The sequence below is a fragment of the Cydia fagiglandana genome, chromosome Z, assembly GCF_963556715.1.
Source record: "Cydia fagiglandana chromosome Z, ilCydFagi1.1, whole genome shotgun sequence".
NCBI classification, from domain to species: Eukaryota; Metazoa; Arthropoda; class Insecta; order Lepidoptera; family Tortricidae; genus Cydia; species Cydia fagiglandana.
The window spans coordinates 893,554-918,186 of record NC_085959.1 but is presented as its reverse complement, the minus strand read 5'-3'; the positions used below and the strand labels follow the sequence as shown (position 1 = coordinate 918,186).

General features: G+C 39.0%; 1 protein-coding gene and 1 long non-coding RNA gene across 2 annotated transcripts in view; one reads left to right on the top strand and one right to left on the bottom strand.

Moving 5' to 3' along the window:
* LOC134678974 (importin-7) overlaps positions 1-16,011 on the top strand; it is a 103,207-nt gene extending 87,196 nt beyond the window's left edge. Inside the window, exons 13-15 of the mRNA XM_063537733.1 lie at positions 4,512-4,623; positions 13,698-13,841; positions 15,458-16,011. Coding sequence (XP_063393803.1) covers positions 4,512-4,623; positions 13,698-13,841; positions 15,458-15,513 — 312 coding nt within the window. The 3' untranslated portion in view covers positions 15,514-16,011. The remainder of the gene's footprint in view (positions 1-4,511; positions 4,624-13,697; positions 13,842-15,457) is intronic.
* A 2,393-nt stretch (positions 16,012-18,404) lies between these two features.
* Positions 18,405-21,242, bottom strand: LOC134678977 (uncharacterized). The gene is made up of 3 exons (XR_010100272.1): positions 21,228-21,242; positions 18,936-21,188; positions 18,405-18,529 (listed from the first exon to the last, which is right to left on the bottom strand). It is a non-coding gene; the product is annotated as an uncharacterized LOC134678977 (long non-coding RNA).
* Between the last annotated feature and the right edge of the window lie 3,391 nt (positions 21,243-24,633).

The window sequence follows — 24,633 nt, the reverse complement described above, 5'->3', positions numbered from 1 at the left end:
TATTTAACTTGCAATGTACCTATGTATGTAAATATGTAGTTAAACGGGACAAATCTTGCAAGCTAAATTTGACCCACTTTCCGACATCCAATGAAGCTGAAATTTTGCATATATATGTAAATCGGATGACAATGCAATATTATGGTACCATCGAGCTGATCTGATGACGGAAACAGGAGGTGGCCATAGGAACTCTGTGATGAAACAACGCAACCAAATTGTATTAGGGGTTTTTAGAATTGTCTCGATGAGTATTAGTTGTCTGTCGTAAGAAAAGTACAGTCAGCGATAAAACCTTGTACCTAAAATGCCAATGCCAAAAACTTATTTATTTAATTAATTGGCCGATTTCAGTTTTCAGTTTCAGCTTCGACTTTCGCGTTTCCGGGTAGGCCCTTTGTAAACCGCCTTGATGAACGTGGATGTGATGGTTATCCTGATTGCTCTCAGTCATTCTGAGGAACATTTATTGTTGCTTCAACCCAAAATCGGACGAGCTAAAAGAGAATGTTTTCTTCAACCGACCTCCAACAGCAACATGTGAAGTGAATGTCAAAAACTACATAGCACACGCATTTTTCGATTGTGACACAACCAGCGCTATTTACGGCAAAGGTTTTTACCTTATCTTAACAGCTTCTTAATATGCTGGAGTAAAATCCTGCCCTACAAGTGTGCAGCAGTTCTCAACAAGAAGACTGCTGCAGCTGAAGAAGTATGGCTTGCAGGTGAATCTTTGTTCCTCCAACTGTGTGGTGCCAAACTCAGCGACTTTTAAACCGTCGAACGTCCAAAAAATTGATGCAATGCAATTTGACCCATCTTAGTATCAAGTCCAACAGTGGCTGGGAAGTAAACTGAAGCCTGTAGAGTGGGGTTGGAGTCGTCAAGATGGTGGCATGTGTCCTGTTCGCACTACCCTACCACCAGCTTCAGGTGAAATAATGGCCCTTATATTTTGCTCGTGCAAAAGTGGATGTTCCACTCTTAAGTGTTCTTGTGTAAAAAGTGGGATAGTCTGTTCCCCAGTATGCAAAATATGCGAGGGGTTTTCTTGCTTCAACCCGGACTTGAACAAAGGTGTGGCCCCTGTAGACACTGTCGACGATGATGATGATGATTTGGAAGATGAAAAATAGGCGTAATATTAATAAGTAGACATAACCCCGCGGGGGCAGCTTGTGGCGAGCTGACGGTGAGTGGCGACACCGCGGACCCCTATTCCAGAGGGCCCTCCCAAGTAGCACAGATTTGCTGTATAGCAGCCGCATAATGAAGTAAGAATACGCTTGAAGCTGAAATAAAAAAGCTGCATAAGAGCTGTATAAGCGTCTTTTCAGCTTTTATTACTCTTAAATGGGCACAAATTAGGCAGCCTTAAGTTCACATAGCTACTTAAGAGCGCTGTAGCAGCAATTTAACGGAATTATAAGTGGCAACAGGAGTTATAAGAGGTGTATATTGACTGGGTAAGAGACCACCAGTTACCCTTTATTCAGCTAATATGTCACATGTGCACCCTAATACCGGGAAAGATTGACGTTGGGCTGAATAAAAGATAATTAATAACATACTTTTACACCTCTGCCTTAAAAAGCAGCTATTATTTAGTATAGTGACACTGACGATGAACGCAGAGGTGAACATATTTATATTGAAGTAAAAACGTTAAGCGCAACGACGCCATAAGTCATTTTGTTAAAGTGTTTAGTTGAATGTTAATACATGATCTTTTATATATTTACGCGAGAAAGATGTTTGGGAATGCAAGTTTATTGACATTATATATATACATTATCTAAGAAAATTTCAGTGCGCCACGAATATAATCAGTATTTATTTAATTTAATGATATAAATAAGCTATGTGTAAAAACTATTTCAGTGGTTTGGGCAGAATTATGAGATAAAAAGTTAATAATACGTTATAGGAAGTACTAAACTAATGATTTAGGTTAAGAACTCATGCACAAAACCTTTTTGTTACCCTTAAAAGTTGGAAAAGTAATTTCAATTTTGTAGGTTATCTACAATAAAATGGCGATCAATGTTAAAAAGCAACGTGAACCATTGAAATTCTAATATGCAGCATAAGACTGTTATATATCTGATAAAGATACTTAAGTGAACCACTATAAAGTCCAAGTCGTTATTTCGATACACTAGTGAACCTCTAAACAGTTATAAGGCATCTTGTGAACGTTTAAACAGCCGCTATGCAGACAGTCTCAATGGTAGTATAATAGGCTGCTTAGCGGTAAACATGTTCAGCGCTAAGCCGTATTATGCGCCACATGTGTTCGATTATACTTCTATTGGTTTCATAATAGTTCACTCGTTCTCCCTTATAATAAGTCAGTGAAATAAAAGCTGCTTAGCGGTAAACATGTTCAGCTATAAGCTGTATTATGCGCCACATGTGTTCCATTTATACGTCTATTGGCTTCATATTAGTTCACTCGTGCTCCCTTAAAGGTCAGCGTAATAAAAGCTGCTTAGCGGTAAACATGTTCAGCGATAAGCTGTATTATGCGCCCCATGTGTTCCATTATACGTCTATTGGCTTCATAATAGTTCATTCGTGCTTCCTTAAAAAGTCAGAATAATAAAAGCTGCTTAGCAGTAAACATGTTCAGCTATAAGCTGTATTATGCGCCACGTATGTTCCATTATACGTCTATTGGCTTCATAATAGTTCACTCGTACTCCCTTAAAAGTCAGCGTAATAAAAGTTGCTTAGCGGTAAACATGTTATGCGACAAGCTGTATTATGTGCCACATGTGTTCCATTATACGTCTATTAGCTTCATAATAGTTCACTTGTGCTCCCTTAATAAGTCAACGTAATAAAAGTCCACAATTACCTCCTTATACAGCACATGGCGTAATTTTATCCACTAAACAGACCTTATAACGGTTAAAGCATTTGATAACCCTTAAAGCTGTATAAAGTCGTAGCAAATATACCTTTATATCACTCTTTGCGTATTAATGGTAGTTTTCAGAGCCGTAATGCAGCGTTTAATCAGCCCTAAGCTATATAAATATCACTGAGATCTATTATACAGCTGTAGGACCACGAGTGTGCTCTTATAAGAGTCTTAATACGCACAGAGCGTTAAATAGAACTAAAAGTGAGTAGTTATAGAGCTATCTGTGCTACTTGGGCTGTCATCTGGCCTCTGTGCTTGCCTTCACCGGCCGGCCAGAGTGGAGTCGCAAGAGCGGGACCTATGCTCCAGGTTGAAAGTGTAAAATGTCATAACGCCGGCGGCCTGCTGAACGGATTACCGGGATCTGGCTACCGCAGACTCACCTCTCGACAACCTCACAGCCACTCCAAAGTGTTGCCCTGTTTTCGCACTGTCACTGTGCGTGCGGCCATTGCGGGGCCCACTCAATGAGTTGGCGAGTCACCACCTGTCTTATACAATTTTGAGACTGATTGTCACGGCAGGTGTCCGCTAGTCTCTCCCATAGCCCATTATCCAGTCCATCCAACTTTAAAATCTATAGCCCATGACCTTAGTTCCCATCGCAGCACAAAAGTGCTGCACTGCAATAGTCTTTGCACCTGGCGGGGACCATCTCCGGATGTATCACATTGTGCGTTCGGGGATGGTATCCGCCACGTGTATCCCTTGCTTTTAGATTAAAGTGTCTAAAGGGCCTCTGCGCTGTTGGCTTCGGCCCCACGTACGCCTCTCAAAGGTCCGGGACCCCATGGAGATATAGAAAAGACATAATTATACTTAATATTAAAAAATGTAATGCCATTATTATTTAACTAATCTAAAATCGACGCCATGGTTCCTAAGAACAGATTTCGCTATCTCTCATAGTTTCTGACTTCTCCATACTGACCCATTTGGATTGATCACCCTGTATATGATGATTACAGTAACTATCGGATCACCTCAAAAACATCTGACACTACGAATGTCTACATTTTCTATGGATTTGACGTTTGTTTGTTTACATGATAAGATATGTAAAGGGGCCCACTGATTAACAGTCCGCCGGCCGGTATCGGCCTGTCAGTTGTTCAAAACTGTCAAATTTTTGTCCTAACTGACAGGCTGATACCGTCCGGCGGACTGTTAATCAGTGGGCCCCTTTAGGATTAATAATTAGATTTTACTTGCTGATGTGCCGTAGGTGAGTTTCCAAAATTGTGAAATATCCATTAGAATAAAATTCGGAAACTTTTCATGTTTGTATAGGTATCAAAATTGACCACTTTCAAAATTAATATCTGTAGGTATATTTCAGGCGGTTGTTAAATAAGTCTGACGGTGATTTTCTAATAGGTAGCTGAGTTTTGGGAATAAAACTAGAATATATATTATATTTTTACTTAACATGATACAAATCAGTATAATGCAATTAGCCTTTAGCTAATAATAATAACTTCTGATCAGCCGCCTCAGTTAAATGATAGTGTAAAGTGTAATAAATGGTGCCCCCAGTTTGTGGTCGAACATGTACTAATAATAACTGTTTGGGTAACAGGACGACGAAGACTACGAGCCGGACGAGACCGCCATAGAGTGCTACACGACGCCCCTCGACGACAGGGACTGCCCCGTCGACGAGTATGTCAAGTTCAAGGCGGCGCTCTCAGGTGGGTGACAAACTGACAAGACTACAAGCCGGACGAGACCGCCATAGAGTGCTACACGACGCCCCTCGACGACAGGGACTGCCCCGTCGACGGGTGTGTCAAGTTCAAGGCGGCGCTCTCAGGTGGGTGACAAACTGACAAGACTACGAGCCGGACGAGACCGCCATAGAGTGCTACACGACGCCCCTCGACGACAGGGACTGCCCCGTCGACGAGTGTGTCAAGTTCAAGGCGGCGCTCTCAGGTGGGTGACAAACTGACAAGACTACGAGCCGGACGAGACCGCCATAGAGTACTACACGACGCCCCTCGACGACAGGAACTGCCCCGTCGACGAGTATGTCAAGTTCAAGGCGGCGCTCTCAGGTGGATGACAAACTGACATGACTACGAGCCGGACGAGACCGCCATAGAGTGTTACACGACGCCCCTCGACGACAGGGACTGCCCCGTCGACGAGTATGTCAAGTTCAAGGCGGCGCTCTCAGGTGGATGACAAACTGACATGACTACGAGCCGGACGAGACCGCCATAGAGTGCTACACGACGCCCCTCGACGACAGGGACTGCCCCGTCGACGAGTATGTCAAGTTCAAGGCGGCGCTCTCAGGTGGGTGACAAACTGACAAGACTACAAGCCGGACGAGACCGCCATAGAGTGCTACACGACGCCCCTCGACGACAGGGACTGCCCCGTCGACGAGTGTGTCAAGTTCAAGGCGGCGCTCTCAGGTGGGTGACAAACTGACAAGACTACGAGCCGGACGAGACCGCCATAGAGTGCTACACGACGCCCCTCGACGACAGGGACTGCCCCGTCGACGAGTATGTCAAGTTCAAGGCGGCGCTCTCAGGTGGATGACAAACTGACATGACTACGAGCCGGACGAGACCGCCATAGAGTGCTACACGACGCCCCTCGACGACAGGGACTGCCCCGTCGACGAGTATGTCAAGTTCAAGGCGGCGCTCTCAGGTGGATGACAAACTGACATGACTACGAGCCGGACGAGACCGCCATAGAGTGCTACACGACGCCCCTCGACGACAGGGACTGCCCCGTCGACGAGTATGTCAAGTTCAAGGCGGCGCTCTCAGGTGGATGACAAACTGACATGACTACGAGCAGGACGAGACCGCCATAGAGTGCTACACGACGCCCCTCGACGACAGGGACTGCCCCGTCGACGAGTATGTCAAGTTCAAGGCGGCGCTCTCAGGTGGGTGACAAACTGACAAGACTACGAGCTGGACGAGACCGCCATAGAGTGCTACACGATATGGTCTCTTAATGTCTAATTATATAAAAAAACTATAATAATAACATAAAAAAGCCCGCAGAGCAGCTTGTGGAGTAACGACCCCACGGACCCGAGTGCTCCCGAGAGTCGGTCAGGGTCTCCGTCTCCAGCCACTTTTTCTTTTTATGTTCATTTCTTGGTAACCTATAAAAATGTTTTAATTATTTAATTAAGATAATTTAGTTGGTTTTAAGCTGGGTAGCATGATAAACTAAGAAAATATAAATAAGCTATCAAAGTCGATAAATAAAGTACAACCCTAGCTAAAATGTTTACATTATTTAAGCGCAAAAATATAGTTAAATAAATCAAATCACTTCATGATCTATCACTCTGCACAGAAGAACCTAGCTATTTACAGAGATGTGAAAAATACTTCCTTGAGAATACTATTTCAAATGCAAAATACAAAATAGTTTTTGAATTTGTATTTAAATACAAAATACGAAATAGGTATTTTCAAAATACTTTTTAAAAATACAAATACATACTTTGCGATAAAAGGTACTCTGAGTAGTGAATACCTAGTCTGAATTAATAGTACATTACTACAGAGGCCGGGACGAAAGGGGTTGCCGGCCGAAGACATATAGACGGCCGAGCGAAGCGAGGCCGGATAGGTCTGAGCGCGGGCAACCCCATTTCCCGCCGAGGTATGTATAGTAGGGTGGGTCACTCGTGTATGGAGAAAAAAAAAGTATTAGTTATCCTTCGGGCACAGTTACAAAAAGTTGCGTAATAATGCCAATAAACAGTATTTCAAATTATTCTGTAATCGGAATTCATTTTCTGCCTTCGGATCGAATTCAAAGTTTTCATATAAATATTGTTATATTTTGTATGGTCTGCGGAGTATATTTATGTGTCGTCTCTTTATTCAAACTTTTGCTAAAAAGTTATACCATTTTTTGCTCGAAATAGCATGGTAAAGGTTCAGAGCCAATAAATAAATAAAAAAGTACTCATCTAGAAACATTTTTTTTTCATAATGTCCATACATTTAACAAAAACTTTGACTAACATCCGGAAGCAGTAAAATTCAAGCTAAAAATAAAATAAAAATACGTGCAATAATTAATTACCAAATGGCACCTTTTTTTAACTGTGCCCCCTATGAAATAAAAAAAAAGTAAAAATGACCCACCCTAATGTATAGTGCTTTTCTCAAACATGTAATGAAATAAATAAAATAAAAAATCCACGAAACCCAAGTTTTATTTATAGAAAAAACTAAAAGTAAACTACACCCAAAATATAACTAACACTTATCACGCGTATGTTTTACACGAGTCGTGTATTTTTACTACCCGTATATTTTCATGTATCTTTGATTTTTTCGCCTTGTATCCGTCTGACTGTCGTTTTCGTCACATAAGTTTACATAGTCTTTCATGTTGATATCATGTTTCATATACATCGTTGCTTTATGCATGGAGTAAATAAGTATAATTTCCACAGTGTTGACGATTTTGTAGTTACTTTCATTTCTTTAAAATATATTTTGTAGTTACTTTCATTTCTTTAAAATATGCCACAAAACTGTTTCTTATAAACTGTAAGCCATTTTTAGGGTTCCGTACCCAAAGGGTAAAACGGGACCCTATTACTAAGACTTCGCTGTCCGTCCGTCCGTCCGTCCGTCCGTCCGTCCGTCCGTCCGTCCGTCCGTCCGTCTGTCACCAGGCTGTATCTCACGAACCGTGATAGCTAGACAGTTGAAATTTTCACAGATGATGTATTTCTGTTGCCGCTATAACAACAAATACTAAAAACAGAATAAAATAAAGATTTAAATGGGGCTCCCATACAACAAAAGTGATTTTTGACCAAAGTTAAGCAATGTCGGGAGGGGTCAGTACTTGGATGGGTGACCGTTTTCTTTTTGCTTTTTTTTTGTTTTTTTTTTCCATTATGGTACGGAACCCTTCGTGCGCGAGTGCGACTCGCACTTGCCCGGTTTTTCTTAGTGTCTCAAATAATAAAATTGCCATAAGCAGCCATATACATACCTACTTCGTCTTTGACTTGGCGGCAGAGGCAGTAAGTTATTTAAAATCAATTCTGCTTACGTTGCCAATTCCAACTCCTACGATTACAATTAATATTAATTTCATTATTTTGTCGGAACTCATATTAAAGTAAAAAAAATCAACAAGGCACCATAAATCCAATAAAACAGAAATACAGAATGAAATTTTTTCAACTTTGCCTCCATAACAATTTAAAAAAAAATAACTACGCGTGTTTGAGTAGACCTTTTTACCGCTAAGGTTTATATAAAATATTTTAAATGATTTTATTTGTGTAGTTAAATTTATAATTTAAAATTATAGAATTTGGCTAATAATGTATTATATTTTATTATGTTCATGTTTATTTTATACAAATAAAACTGCAAATTATAGCAAACATTGTTTTTTGTTTTTTTTTTATAGGCGTAGTGGCAGAGTGTCATTACGAACCATAAAACAAATACTGCCTCTAGTTTTTTTTATGGCTGAATGCCACGATGCTGTGTCACAAATATCTGTGAAATGGAAATTAAAAAAAAGGACTTTGCCGGCCTAGGCCTGCAAGATTTGTATGAAATTCCATTATCTACCTCTTGTCCTAGCCGCACCTGAAACGTCATACTTCGCAGCCTATTATAAGGAACATAACCTCAATATTCCATTGCATGTTTGAGAAAAAAGTATTACTCGGAATTTCCCAGTTGAAAAGACTGTCTTTATTCTTTGAAATGAATCCTCTATCTAAAGTGCAAATTTCTAGTTGTTTGCTCATATTAACCGGTAGCATGTAGGTATGGATGATGGTTTTTAACGGCCAACTTTTAAAGCATTAATTTGTAATGTTTTAGTCTTGTCTCGTTAGTGTGATGAAAACGTCTCGTTTGTGTTTCACCAGGGCAGAAAAGTTTGTTTTCCTCTCGTGCCTTGAAACCCTCGCAACACTTAAGATTCCACTTTTTTAACCACTCTCTACGCTTATGGTCATGTGCAACGTTACTAAACAGATTCAACAGTTCCATGTTAAAAGAATGAGAGAGTAACACCCCCAGCCAGGATTGTAACATCAGAAGAGATTGTAACTCCTACCTACATTACCTACCTACTATAAAGTATTTTGTATTTTGAAAATAGAAAATAGGTCCCAAAAACTATTTCAAATAAAATACAAAATAGTTTTCTTCAAAAGGCATTTAAATACAAAATAGGTATTTTGCATTTTGTATTTGCATTTTAAATGCAAGTATTTCAAATAAGTCACATCTCTGGCTATTTATAATGTGAAAAACATCCTTACAATTTCCCAGGAACATTAACAATAACCAATTTTAATGTAAATTATAGCGTACCTGTGTAAGGTTAAAGATGGCTGATTTGGTGGTTTTCTTATGTCGCACCCTAACTAGCATATTCGCGACGTAATTATTCACATTTATTTTGGCTTCAATTATTTTCAATCATAAGCATAATATTGAGAGATAATTAATATTTTTTCTCAAACATGCAATGAAATATTGATGTTATGTTCCCTGTAATAGGCTGCGAAGAATGACGTTTCAGGTGCGGCTAGGACAATAGGTAGTTAATAGAATTTCATACACATCTTGCAGGCCTAGGCCGGCAAAGTCCTCGTTTTTAATTTTCATTTCACAGATATTTGTGACACAGCATCGTAGCATTCATCCATTAAAAAAAACTAGAGGCAGTATTTGCTTTATGGTTCGTAATGACACTCTGCCACTACGCCTATAAAAAAAAAACAAAAAACAATGTTTGCTATAATTTGCAGTTTTATTTGTATAAAATCAACATGAACTTAATAAATAATACATTCTATAATTTTAAATTATACATTTAACTACACAAATAAAAACATTTAAAATGTTTCATCTAAACGTTAGCGGTAAAAAGGTACCTACTAAGCTAGGTTAGCTACTCAAACACGCGTAGTTATATTTTTTAAATTGTTATGGAGGTAAAGATGAAAAATATTCATTCTGTTTTATTGGATTTATGGTGCGTTGTTGATTTTTTGACTTTAATATGAGTTCCGACGAAATAATGAAATTTTAATTGTAATCGTAGGTATTGGAATTGGCAGCGTAAGCAGAATTGATTTTTAATAACTTGCTGCCTCTGCCGCCAAGTCAAAGACGAAGTACCTATGTATATGGTTGCTTATGGCAATTTTATTATTTGAGAAACTAAGAAAAATGTCTTACAGTTTATTAGAAACAGTTTTGTGGATATTTTAAATGAATGTAACTACAAATTCGTCAACACTGTGGAAATTATACTTATTTACTTCATGCATAAAGCAACGATGTATGTGAAATATGATATCAACATGAAAGACTATGTAAACTTATGTGACAAAAACGACAGTCAGACGGATACAAGGCGAAAAAATCAAAGATACATGAAAATATACGAGTAGTAAAAATACACGACTCGTGTAAAACATACGCGTGATAATGATATAGGTACGTGTTGGTTATATTTTGGGTGCAGTTTACTTTTAGTTTTTTCTTACTTACTTAAAACTTGGGTTTCGTGGATTTTTTATTTTATTTATTTCATTGCATGTTTGAGAAAAGCACTATACATACCTCGGCGGGAAATGGGGTTGCCCGCGCTCAGACCTATCCGGCCTCGCTTCGCTCAGACCTATCCCTAGATATATAGTCTATATGTCTTCGGCCGGCAACCCCTTTCGTCCCGGCCTCAGTAGTAATGTACTATTAATTTTCACCACGACTTTTTGACTGGACAAGTACCGGCTGAACTGACAGATAATGACATCTGGGGTGCTAAACATGGCGGATTTTCGGACGCATTAGGTATTTACTTTTTTTCATGGGACACTTTATGGACGTACTGAAATACTGTCACAAAATACTTTGCTGTGGAAAACAGTGCTGAGTAAAAACGAGATAGATATGTATTTATGTGGGTGCCGTCAAAATGGGTGCTATTTGTATAAGGAATTAACGTATATAACAATATGTCTTGTTCCTATTATACAGGTCTATGGCACATACAGTAAACAAACATCAATGACACATCATGCGTCACCACGTCAATCACATGGCCTACCGTGAAACACGACAATCGAAAATTCGGTTTCTGCCTCTCTATCGCTCTTGTATATTCAAGCGATAAAGAGGCAGATAACAAAAGTCGATTTTCGCGTTTACCAGTAGGCCCTTGTTAACAACCCGCCTTGATGCATCAATGTCATATGTTATTGTCTGTGAAAACTTATCAAAAAACCGGGCAAGTGCGAGTCGGACTCGCGCACGAAAGGTTCCGTACCACAATGCAAAAAAAAAACCAAAAAAAAACGGTCACCCATCCAAGTACTGACCACTCCCGACGTTGCTTAACTTTTGTCAAAAATCACGTTTGTTGTATGGGAGCCCCATTTAAACCTTTATTTTATTCTGTTTTTAGTATTTGTTGTTATAGCGGCAACAGAAATACATAATCTGTGAAAATTTCAACTGTCTAGCTATCACGGTTTGTGAGATACAGCCTGGTGACAGACGGACGGACGGACGGACGGACGGATGGACGGACGGACGGACGGACAGCGAAGTCTTAGTAATAGGGTCCCGTTTTACCCTTTGGGTACGGAACCCTAAAAACAGTTTAAGGCACCGTATGTATAGGTTAGTCTATGAATTTACTAGAGTCGGTAGTGCTGCACTCTGGCGGCAGAACATTGCAGTAATATCCCCTATTGCATCAATTTTATAGTGACATCTGGTGACGTAGTTTGCATAATAGTAAGTCAACTTTACGCAAAAGATAATGTCTCGATCCAATAGGGAATATTACTGCAATGTTCTGCCGCCAGAGTGCAGCACTAATTTGTTTAGTAAACCATAGAGCATAGATACATACTAGGCCTTAAACAGTTTTTTGACAAGTTTTCACTATGACATTGATGCACCAAGGCGATTTGTTTACACCAAAACGCCCTACCTTAAAACGTGAAAATCTAAATATCCTTATATCTGCCTCTCTATCGATCGAATAAGCAAGAGTGATAGAGAGGCAGAAACCGAATTTTCGATTGTCGTGTTTCACGGTAGACCATGTGATTGACCTAGTGACGCATGATGTGTCATTGATGATGTCAAAGAGTTTTGTTTACTGTATGTGCTAGTGGTGCCACCTACGCAGAGCTTTGCCTGATATTCCCTATTAATTCAGATTTTGCAAAAGCATTCGAGAAAATCTCTCATAATATTCTCTTGTTAAAAATATGGAACTTGGGTATACACGATGATCTTTTTCGGTGGATTAAGTCTTACGTAGAAATTAGGACACAAGCTGTAGTATTTGTAGTTGGGAGGCTTTACATCAGCTTTCAAACAAGCCATGTCAGGCGTCCCTCAGGGATCCCATCTGGGCCCTCTGTTATTTGTATTATACATTAATGATATAACGGAGTGTTTATCTAACTCAAAATCTCTTATCTATGCCGGTGACACCAAAATATTCCGAGTTATTAAGACCCCTGCCGACGGTTCTATGCTGAAGAAGATTTACTCAGATTTGAGGATTACTGTACTGGAAGTAGTTTGTTTTAAAATAATAGCAAATGCCCCGTTATCACATTTGCATGTAAGTTGGGTGTATTCATTGATACTAAACTAACCTTCATTCCTCATATCGACAACATTTTAAATAAGGCTTATAAAGAATTAGGGTAAACCCTAACACATATGTACATATGTGTGACCCCATAGTATAGCTATAATTAACATTTTACGAAATTCGGCAGTGATTATTTTATTTGTATGACGTCATTATTCGTCACTGGGGGACAATAGAGATGGTCTCCCGGCAGTTTTAAAACCCAGGGCATATTGCTAATAACAGTACCATACTAGAAGCTTACCCGGATTATCCTGAAAATGACCAGATTGGTTTTTTTTTTAACTTAAATGCATTTTTACTGGTAAAGATCTACATTTTGATTTATAATTTCCACATATTTGGTCCAATTTTGATTTTGTTGATATCAGTGTATGGCTTCAGACGTCGTCTTTAATTTTGTAGTACATTGCTTTAACATCCGACTTTTGGTTTGGTTGTAAAACCCAAATAATCGAATATTTTTTTTACATCATTTAGGTTTTTTGTAAATGTATAAATGAAATATAGCATATTTAATTGGCTTTCATGCAATACCCCACACGATTATGTATGTACCATGCCTAGTTTGGGTGCAATATGCAATATTCGCAACGAGGCTGGAGTTATTTTGATGACGTCATTCCGCTGAAGTAGATGGCCGGCGCCGCTGTCTCCCGGCAGTTTTGGAGAACCAATGCCATGTCCAACAACATACTAAAAGTTGGTAGGGGTTTCCGAATCTGAACTGTATTCCCATAAGGCAGTGCACTATTAGGGTTGTTTGAGAAAAAGATTTATTCTTTATTAAATACCTAACTCTGAAAGTTAGGTTAAGCTATCTCATTATGTGTTATTGTTTATAGTTGTTATACTTACATAGCAGTTCATAGTATTCAGTTTCTCACAAAATATGTTTTACATATAGGAAACTATAGGTCTACACTATATGAAATTCTAACTGTTAGCTTACTTACCTACATATTTTATAAGACTGTTTCTAAATAAAATAATAATTGAAATCGCCTTCATCTTTACTAATGTTAACTAAGTGAAAAATTTGACAAAAAATCCCTTCGAAAACGTAATTATGGACATAAAACTTAATTTCCGTTTGCAGGCATTTCAACGACGGAGCCGGCGTTATACCATGCCCTCACCCAAGTGTTAGACGAAGAGCAACAGAAGCAGCTGAGCGCCGTGCTTGTGCTTGCCGACCAGAGGAAGGCGCAGCAGGACAGCAAGCGCATCGAGCAGAGCGGAGGTTAGTACTGTACCACCAGCCACACGAGACCAGAGGGAGGCGCGACAGGACAGCAAGCGCATCGAGCAGAGCGGAGGTTAGTACTGTACCACCAGCCACACGAGACCAGAGGGAGGCGCGACAGGACAGCAAGCACATCGAGCAGAGCGGAGGTTAGTACTGTACCACCAGCCACACGAGACCAGAGGGAGGCGCGACAGGACAGCAAGCGCATCGAGCAGAGCGGAGGTTAGTACTGTACCACCAGCCACACGAGACCAGAGGGAGGCGCGACAGGACAGCAAGCACATCGAGCAGAGCGGAGGTTAGTACTGTACCACCAGCCACACGAGACCAGAGGGAGGCGCGACAGGACAGCAAGCACATCGAGCAGAGCGGAGGTTAGTACTGTACCACCAGCCACACGAGACCAGAGGGAGGCGCGACAGGACAGCAAGCGCATCGAGCAGAGCGGAGGTTAGTACTGTACCACCAGCCACACGAGACCAGAGGGAGGCGCGACAGGACAGCAAGCACATCGAGCAGAGCGGAGGTTAGTACTGTACCACCAGCCACACGAGACCAGAGGGAGGCGCGACAGGACAGCAAGCGCATCGAGCAGAGCGGAGGTTAGTACTGTACCACCAGCCACACGAGACCAGAGGGAGGCGCGACAGCACAACAAGCGCATCGAGCAGAGCGGAGGTTAGTACTGTACCACCAGCCACACGAGACCAGAGGGAGGCGCGACAGGACAGCAAGCACATCGAGCAGAGCGGAGGTTAGTACTGTACCACCAGCCACACGAGACCAGAGGGAGGCGCGACAGGACAGCAAGCGCATCGAGCAGAGCGGAGGTTAGTACTGTACCACCAGCCACACGAGACCAGAGGGAGGCGCGACAGCACAACAAGCGCATCGAGCAGAGCGGAGGTTAGTACACAAACATAGATAACGCCTTTCGCGTGACGGTAAATAAATCGTTAATGCTTGACAAAAACTGGATCGTCAAAAAAAAGCCCACCAAAATGGCAGTCTCGCAATGCAAAAAAGTTGAAGTTAAATAATGACTAATTACCTGTTAATGAGCACATCAATATTATACATACATTTTTTAAAGAAGTAGAACAACATGGCAACCGGAAATCATTCGGTTCGTCGTCTGCGACCTACTATCTACACCGGCGGTCGGCAACCTTTTAGCAGCCAAGGGCCACATAGCAGTTAACGAAGTGGCCGCGGGGCGCACTTTGCTAATAATTATCACTTTTATCAGACATTGTCACTTATCAATATTACATCATCTACTAAAATACTTAGCTAGGGAGGCTCGCGGGCCGCTGGTTGCCGACCGCTGATCTACACCATAGGATAGGTTTTTTATTATGTGTTTATATGTACATATTTTTTATTGTTTTGTAAGTGTTTTTATATTTACTTTTATATTCATAAATATAAATCACCTAGCCTAAGAGTTGAAATAAATAAAGGAGTAACGTAATAATCTGTGTAGAAAAAATAATTGCTCTAGCATCAAAAACAGAGGAAACAGTCGAATACGTTTGAATGGAGAAATGACCACTCATGTTGCCTGTTAAGGTTATATTATAATTAAAATAATTGTTTTGTACTTTCAGGTTACTCGTTCACAGTTCCCGCTCAAGTCCCGACCAAATTCAAGTTCGGATCGTAATCACACAACAGTGCTTTATAAACACGAACACAGACAATTATTGTACGTACGTTAACATTACGTTTATTTATTATAACAATCATGTTGCGTACGGAGCCGAGGAGCCAAGCGTTCAAAACGCATGTTATGTAGTGTTAGCATTTAAAATGGTATGTTTCGATAGATAACAGAATGTATTTATATATTTCTGTTAAGAAAAATCCCTATTAAGATTATCCAATGAGTTGCGCTTGTATAGTACATTAGTTTGCTTGGAGAATCACAGTTTTAAAATTGGGTATTTTACATTTTGTGTGAAATGTCTGAAATATGACTTACTTTCAACCTTTGTGTTAATAATAGTCATTTTAACATTATTAATGTCTACCTTAAAAAAGGTTTAAATTTCATTATTAATGTTTACACATATCTATTTTTATTTATATATTACTAGTAATTGCATGTGTACTACAGATAAAAAAAATATTTTTAATAAAATGTGAAAACCTGTAATTTCAACCTTCTATTCTTAACAATGATTCTATTTTTTTTTTTCGCTACATATATGGTGAAATACGCTATTTGTTAAGCTAACTCAAAATATGAATTAAATAGCAAAGGCTGTTGGTTTTCATTTCCATGGTGCAGGCACCGCGCACGCGTTTAAAATGAACTTTGCATTTAGGTATTGACAGAAGTTAGCGCATAACGGCCTGGCTTACAAGTTTGCGGCTGACGCATACTTATCAGTTTTTGGCTGTTTATATATGTCAAACCCTTTACCAGGCTGACATTACAAAAATGATAATCGAATGTCAATAGAAATATATATGCCTTAGGGGCTGTCCATAAATTACTTCATCGATTTTTGACCCAAAAAAATCATCCATAAATCATGCTTCAAATGACCCCGTTTCCTCCTACGTCACGCTACCGGTCGGACGCCGCCGCCGATGATTTTGTTATCGGCGCAAATGTCTAAAGGGCACTAGTGTAAATGTGTGTTCCTTGTTGAACGTAATCGTTGGTTTTCTCGTTGGTTAATCGCTGAACGCGATATTACGTTTGTTACATAATACATGTGAAAGTTTTAAAAAGTTGGGAGCTCTTTGAAATTTCAGGAAAGGAAACATTTAGTAAATTGAAAAATCGATTCCTATACAAAAATGTGAGAAGTTTCCTGAATGATGTCAAGTGGAAATATCGCAATTTATAACTTTTCAATAGTATGTATGTATAGCAATAGCAATGTTTGTAGTTTTTACAGTCGCCATCAGGATATATTGGAACGGCAAACGTGCTCACAAGTATCTGAACCAGCATGTTAGGGTGCGTCACAAAACAAAGAAGTAATAGAAGTGAAACGTACGTCTATAAGCGTGTGGCAAGATTATGGTTAGCTGCACTCAGTTTCACCTCAGACTATTGTCAGTCGTGTGACAGTTCAGTATGGCGCTTTTGAAATGTCAGATGTGAAAACTATTCCAGTTAAAATTACAAATATGCCGTGCTGCTCCATTTTGGAGTGTAAATACACTAGCCGGACAAAAAATATTAGATATGGGGGCATTTCATATCATCGGTAAGTATTATTTCATGTAATATTTCAATATTTTTACAATTTCGGTTTCCGCAAGGATTTTTGGATTGCTTCGTACAAAAACCGGGCAAGTGCGAGTCGGACTCGGGTACAAAGGGTTTCGTACTATAATGCAAAAAACGCCAATAAAAAAAACGATCACCCATCCAAGTACTGACCCCGCCCGACGTTGCTTAACTTTGTTCAAAAATCACGTTTGTTGTATGGGAGCCCCACTTAAATCTTTATTTTATTCTGTTTTTAGTATTTGTTGTTATAGCGGCAACAGAAATAATACATCATCTGTGGAAATTTAAACTGTCTAGCTATCACGGTTCGTGAGATACAAACTGGAGACAGACAGACGGACGGACGGACAGCGAAGTCTTAGTAATAGGGTCCCGTTTTACCCTTTGGGTACGGAACCCTAAAAATCAAAGTTATGTCAATGAGATAAGGTTGATATCTACTTAGCGTAAAAGTCATGCGGGTGCGCTATTCGGTCGCAGTGCGAGGACCATATCAAAAAAGTTATCGATGTCGATGTTCGTATAAATACACAGTTCGGTTTGTTTATGTTCATACTTATTCTTAATAATTTATTTTTGTTTTGCCTCTGGATGATCATATCGAAAAAGTCGTCACTTATGCACATTTTATAATAATATTATGTACAAAATATGTACTTACTTATTTATTCCTATTCAATGGAGTATTTGATTTAAAGTTTTTCTTATAGTATTGTATCCATACATATTTGTCAATTTTCTCTATTAAATACGAGTAGGTAAGGTGTCAGTTTTAAGCTGTCACATAATTTTACTGCCGGGTATTTGCTGGCCAGTCTAAAGCCCGCTCCACACTCTTGCACAAATCTTAAAGCGTTCTTCACATTGGATGCGAATACGCACCATGCTCCGGTAAAAACGTGCATAGTGCTATCTCGCTCGTACATCAGAGCGGCATTCCTATTCGCATTATTGTGAAAACCGTCTAAGTGCAAAAAATATTGTTAATAGGTATTTTCATTGTTTTTAATTAGCGTTTTTTAATAATTTACGAGCTTATATCTGAGATTCATATTGATGGATGACACAACATTATTGCTTTGTTATGCCTTAACATAATAGCGTGCTAGTTAATAAGTATTGTGACCACTTATTTACTACGCTTACACTTACTTGCGTATTTTTTACGCACGCATCTAGTGAAAGTAACAGTGTTTATTATATATCTACTCGCAGTACTCGCTTACGTAGTCTTTCCATAAATTCTGTCCTACATGAAATGATATTTATTTTAAAAATAAAAGAAGACTTATAAATAAATCATCATCATTCATCAATCATCAATAAAATATTTATTCAAAATGTCCACCTTTTACTTTAAAACACTTCTTTAAACGGTCCGGCAACTCGTCTATGATGGCACGGACGGTATCGATGGGTATTAAAGCCGCTGCCCGCACTAAATCTAATTTGAGGGACTCAATGTTACGATGAGGTTTAGAGCAGGCTTTCTCCTCCAAAATATGCCACAGACCATAGTCCAAGGGGTTTAGATCGGGGCTTCCTGAGGGCCAATCTTCAGTCGCAATAAACTCAGGTAAATGCGTCGCTAACCACCGTTGTGTTGTCTTAGTTTTATGTGCAGAGGCAGAGTCTTGTTGAAATATCCAGTGCTTACCGGTAAATAAAGTATCATTTAGTGGCTTAACAACTCTCTTCAAAATGTCGATTTGATAGTTCATAGCAAGTATTCTTGCCCCTTGTTCACAAAAATGAAGCTCTGTGACGCCTTGAAAGGATACTCCCCACCAAACCATGACATATGCAGGATGGTGGCGTCTTTCTACCCTTGGAACTTTTTCAGAAGCTTCTTGGGAACTGTGAGCATATATTTTATCGTTTTAGCGGCTGAATTTTTGCTCCACGTTAAAGATTTTTTCATCTGTGAACAGAATATTACGATATCCGCCCTGTGCGTGCTGTTACCACAACACTTTAGCTCTCGTCGCTCTTGTTTTCCGTAGGGCCGCTGTCAATCGCTGTCCTGTGCTCCGACAATAAGCCCCAAGACTAAGGTCTTGTTTTATGATACGGGACATAGTTCTTGGGGGTATTTTCATTTCCCTAGCCATGATTTTCTGCTTGCGTAGCGGATTTCTCCGAATTCGCTCAGCTACCACTTTAATCACTGCCGGTGTCCTTGTTTGAAGTTGGCGACCGCTCCTGGGCTGGTCGTCGACTAAACCCATGTCGTTGTATCGCTTGATAGTACGTTAGATACATTTCTGCGTTATATTAAAAAGTTTCAGCAGTTTGAAAATGTCATTCACTTCCTTGTTGCACTTGTATAACACTATCACTACGACACGATTCTCTTTGATGCCCCACTCATCTCATCTGCAGGGAAACGATACCTGGATCTAAATGTACTTTTTCTGATAGCCAAAGGTGTATTTAAGCATAACCAAGAAAGAAAAATACATCAAACATTCCATTATTAAGTTTAAAATGATGAAAAAGTTGGGACAGAATTTATGGCTAGACTACGTACAGTTATATGCGTGGTTGGTGGCGTGATTACTTTCAATACGAGATTTTTTTATTAAAAAGTAAGTAGGTACCTAATTGTCACCAGAAAATATAGTAATACATATGTATAAAAAAAACTGAACAGTTTACGTGTACATTGATCATTAATAAGCATTTATCGATATCACACCGAATCATGCACATCCCTATCGCATGTGTCAACCTCATAGTCGAATATTTTTAATTTTATCCTATCGCATTCACTCTTGGAAAAGCCATGCAAGTGTAAAAGGGCTAGAGCATAAATGACAATTTGTCAATGATTTGTGTATTGTTACAAAAATAAAAATCGTAGTGCAATTTCGACATAATTTTCTTGACTGTAAAGTTTTTTTTACTGTGATGGGCAAGGGCTCATAATCCCTTTCGAAATAAGAAAATATGGCCAATTTTTGTGACAGCGTTTTGGCGACATAGGTTCTCATACTAATCCAGGCACATGCCGTTTCTCGTCAGAGCGCGGCGCGCTCATTCTTTCTTCCGTGGGGTGCGTGTTCAGATATTTTTGGGCACCGAAGCCGCTCTGATATAGGTATCTGATTGCGAGTGTATTGTCGACAAGCTCAAGCACAAAGCTAGGCGGAACAACCTCAATACACTTACTGCCGATTGTTTAATTCTGTCCGTTTTTCTCGTTGGTATCGATGAACGAGACAAAAATGACAATAAATACATATATACATACAAACATGAACGCTGAAAACAATACACTCTTTTTGTTTGGGCAGTCGTGTAAAAATCGGCCTGTAAACCTTTTTGACACAAAATACATAAAAATACCGTTATATTTAATTGGCAAGCAATTTCTACCTATCTTTATTGTTCTAAGTTCTTATTTCATTCATGTACTCGTAGTCGGCTTTTGTTAAGTGCCCTATGTGTGTACTGAGTCTTGACAGTGTTTAAAAATGTGACTTAATACGAACAAAATATATTTCTGTAAGTATTCGTACACGAGTATGACGTACACGAGTCTAAGCTAGCTTTATACGAACGAAATATATTTCTGTAAGTATTCGTACACGAGTATAACGTACACGAGTCTAAGCTAACTTTATACGAACGAAATATATTTCTGTAAGTATTCGTACACGAGTATAACGTACACGAGTCTAAGCTAACTTTATACGAACGAAATATATTTCTGTAAGTATTCGTACACGAGTATAACGTACACGAGTCTAAGCTAACTTTATACGAACGAAATATATTTCTGTAAGTATTCGTACACGAGTATAACGTACACGAGTCTAAGCTAGCTTTATACGAACGAAATATATTTCTGTAAGTATTCGTACACGAGTATAACGTACACGAGTCTAAGCTAGCTTTATACGAACGAAATATATTTCTGTAAGTATTCGTACACGAGTATAACGTACACGAGTCTAAGCTAGCTTTATACGAACGAAATATATTTCTGTAAGTATTCGTACACGAGTATAACGTACACGAGTCTAAGCTAGCTTTATACGAACGAAATATATTTCTGTAAGTATTCGTACACGAGTCTAAGCTAGCTTTATACGAACGACATATATTTCTGTAAGTATTCGTACACGAGTCTAAGCTAGCTTTATACGAACGACATATATTTCTGTAAGTATTCGTACACGAGTCTAAGCTAGCTTTGCAACTACTTTGAGGCATTATAAAGGTTAAATTTTCATAGAAATTTGTCATGAATGATGCCATTGCCACACTTCGGCATTGCAAATGGCGCGCAGAGTTAGCTTGGTCCGACCCCACTTGCAGTAGTTATATCTTGCATGCGAGAGATTAACAAAAGCCCCCAAATTGTCCCCGTTAGTCCAATGAACGAAGAAATCTAATAAATAACAAGTTTTTTTTCACAGATTTTAAACGCATTTACCTCCTACAACCATTCATTTATTACGTAAGACGACTTTGGGGGGAGGGGGGTCGAACATATCTTATTTTTTCTTACAAGGGGGAGGGAGGGGGTTTTCATAGTTCTTACGTAAAGATGCGATTTTTTTTAATTTCTATGAAATTATAATATTACGTTTAAAATAATACTTTCACATTATATGCTATCAAACACGGTGCAGTACGTTTGTAGGTACACATAAACTTTCCAAAAATGTTTTATTTTTTAAGTAAAACTGAAACAAACCAAACGTGTACTCATTATTTCCTTCAGATTCTTACGTAATATGTATATGGTAATATAGGGAGGAGGGAGTCAGCCTATTCTTATGTTTTCTTATATAGGGGTGGGAGGGTATCAAAACTGGCCAAAATCGTCTTACGTAAAAATGAATGGCGCCTATGCTATTTTTTATCCCTAAGCGTAGTTTTGTGTCGGTGACTTTCTATGGCGGCAATAGTTCCTAATAATATATAATTAAACCGGCCATACATGATGGTGCTTTAAACTAATTATTTAATATAAAAACAATTTGTCATCCGTCAATGGAAGGATATACTAAAATTGTTATAATAAAATAAGTTTTTGGCAAACATTCCATTTTTGGTACAGGCTTTTATCGCTGACTTTTCTTTCCACAGGCAATTAATACTCATCGAGACAATTCTAAAAACCCCAAACACAATTAGGTTTCGTTGTTTTATCTCAAAGTTCCTATGGCCACCTCTGGTCTCTATCATCAGATCAGCTCGATGACACCATAATATTGCATTGTCACCCGACTTACGTATGTATGCAAAATTTCAGCTCAATCGGAAACCGGGAAGTGGATCAAATTTAACTTACAACCGACAGACAGCGGTCAGGTGAAAGTAAATAAAAGCTTGCAATTAGTAATATGTATTTGTAATATGTATGCTAGTTTTAAGGTATTTATGTATGGGCCACTAGTTGCCTGAAATAAAGATTTTCATTCATTCATTCATTCATTAGAGACCAAAAGGAATCTTCGTTAATTGGATTACGTACGGTCGTCGACATTAATATTTTTATATACCTACAAATCCATGTTGACTGTACTGTGCACACATTTGAAGCTAAACATCACATATATTAAAAAACACGTTATGTAAGGTAGAAGTACTAGTGCTCGACGCTGCACTAGTATTCGACATGGGCACTTTATGTCAAAGTAATATAGGTTTAACTTGAACGGCGAAGATTTTTCTGTATTCAAATTTAATCCTTGTCACTTTGACATAAAGTGCCCATGTCGAATACTAGTGCAGCGTCGAGCACTAGTACTTCTACCTTACTGACCATGCTTAAATTATGTACACTGGAACAATAAAAACGGGTGACTCTTCAAAGAGACCGGTTTTCTTTGTTTGTAGGTGTAGAATGAGATCAGTCTTAGAGGATATAACCAAACGGAGACGACATGTCTATAATTTTCGGTACAAAATAATCTGCCGTTTTTCGCACATCAAAATGTATACGTAACGTCCAAATAGCCATGTCAGATAAACGTCAGCCCATACATGTGGTTGACCATTGGCCGCCTATTTTCGACAGAGGGGAACGCCCGTTAATGACCACTCCGTTTGGTTATATTCTCTAAGAGATCAGTACATTTTTGTTTTTATACGTACCTTCTTATATTTAAGTGTAAGTGTTTATATGAATGTTGTATTATTGTTTTGATGTACCATTTGTAGTTTGCCCGCATTACTTTATATTTGATATCGGTCAATTTTTTGTTTTACATCACTAAAAGTGTATACTTTTGAAAGTTTTTTTGTGAATACATTATGTTATTAATAATAACTTATTATGAGCACAATATCCAATACCAGTAAGAGTCAATGTACGGCCTAGTCGACATCACAAACATCTTGACAAGCCAACAATCCAAATATATATTTACACAACCTTATTTTCAGTGTCTTATTATAAGTGTATAAATATATTTTTGGATTGTAAAGATGTCTGTGAACTAGACTGTACATAAGCTAACGTTGCACCGACAAAGTGTGACAGTGCCACTAAACACATAATATTTTGATAGGGCATGAACGTTGTTGTGGCATACTAAGTTGCAGCGTGCCGGGCCCACAACATGTTAGATCTGGGCGTACAAGGAAACTATGAATATATATATTGTCTAGGGAATAAGCACTGATAACAAATTTAGATTATTCAGCAGCAAGGTTGAAAAGAATGTGACGGCATCACGCACGCGAACAAAAGCTGTATATTCATTCAAACAAGAAAACTTGTTCCACGCGCGTTTATGCAGTTACCTATAAAACAAGATTATTTCAGTTCACGAAGACGTATATTCTCTAACACTCGGTAGTTATTAGACGGATTACTGTACCCTCACCATGAGTTTTACGGCCTTAAACGCTACCCACTACGTCAATTCAAACGCAGTGTATCCTGCTTGCACCAATGTCATTACGAGAGAGATGCATTATGAGATATGACTTAGTTCACACAGTAGCGAATATGTTAGTGACCGGCTTATTACTTATGACTTTACGCAAAATTCACAACGAGAAATTGGGTGTCCTTACAATTTGGCACCATGCAGACTGATGTACTACATTCTAAGGTTTATGATAGTTAATAGTTGCTTTTCCATACTTGTATGGCCGAGGATATTAACTTTCAGTACCTTTTGGTACCTTGTCACAGTGAGTGGCAATAGTATGTAGGGCCCTACTCCCTAGCGCTTTCATATTGATTGTCACTGTGACAACTTACGAAATGGTACTGAAATTAAATAAATTCTTTTACTAGCTAGTTTGGTACTGCACGACACCTTGCACTTTGCGACTATGCGCTGAAACTTGGCACAGTTGATTCTTAACTGGTCTTGAGCAGATACAGACCGGTAGACATCGAGAGCCACGTCTCATTTAGTAGGGGGGAGAGGGGGAAGTTCGAAGCCGCCGCGCTTCACTTGGAGCAACATTTCTCTAAAACTATACCTATCAGGGCATGTGATATATCATTTTCGGATAAATTAAGGATGAGAAATCTAGTTTTGGAACAAAAATAATGCACTT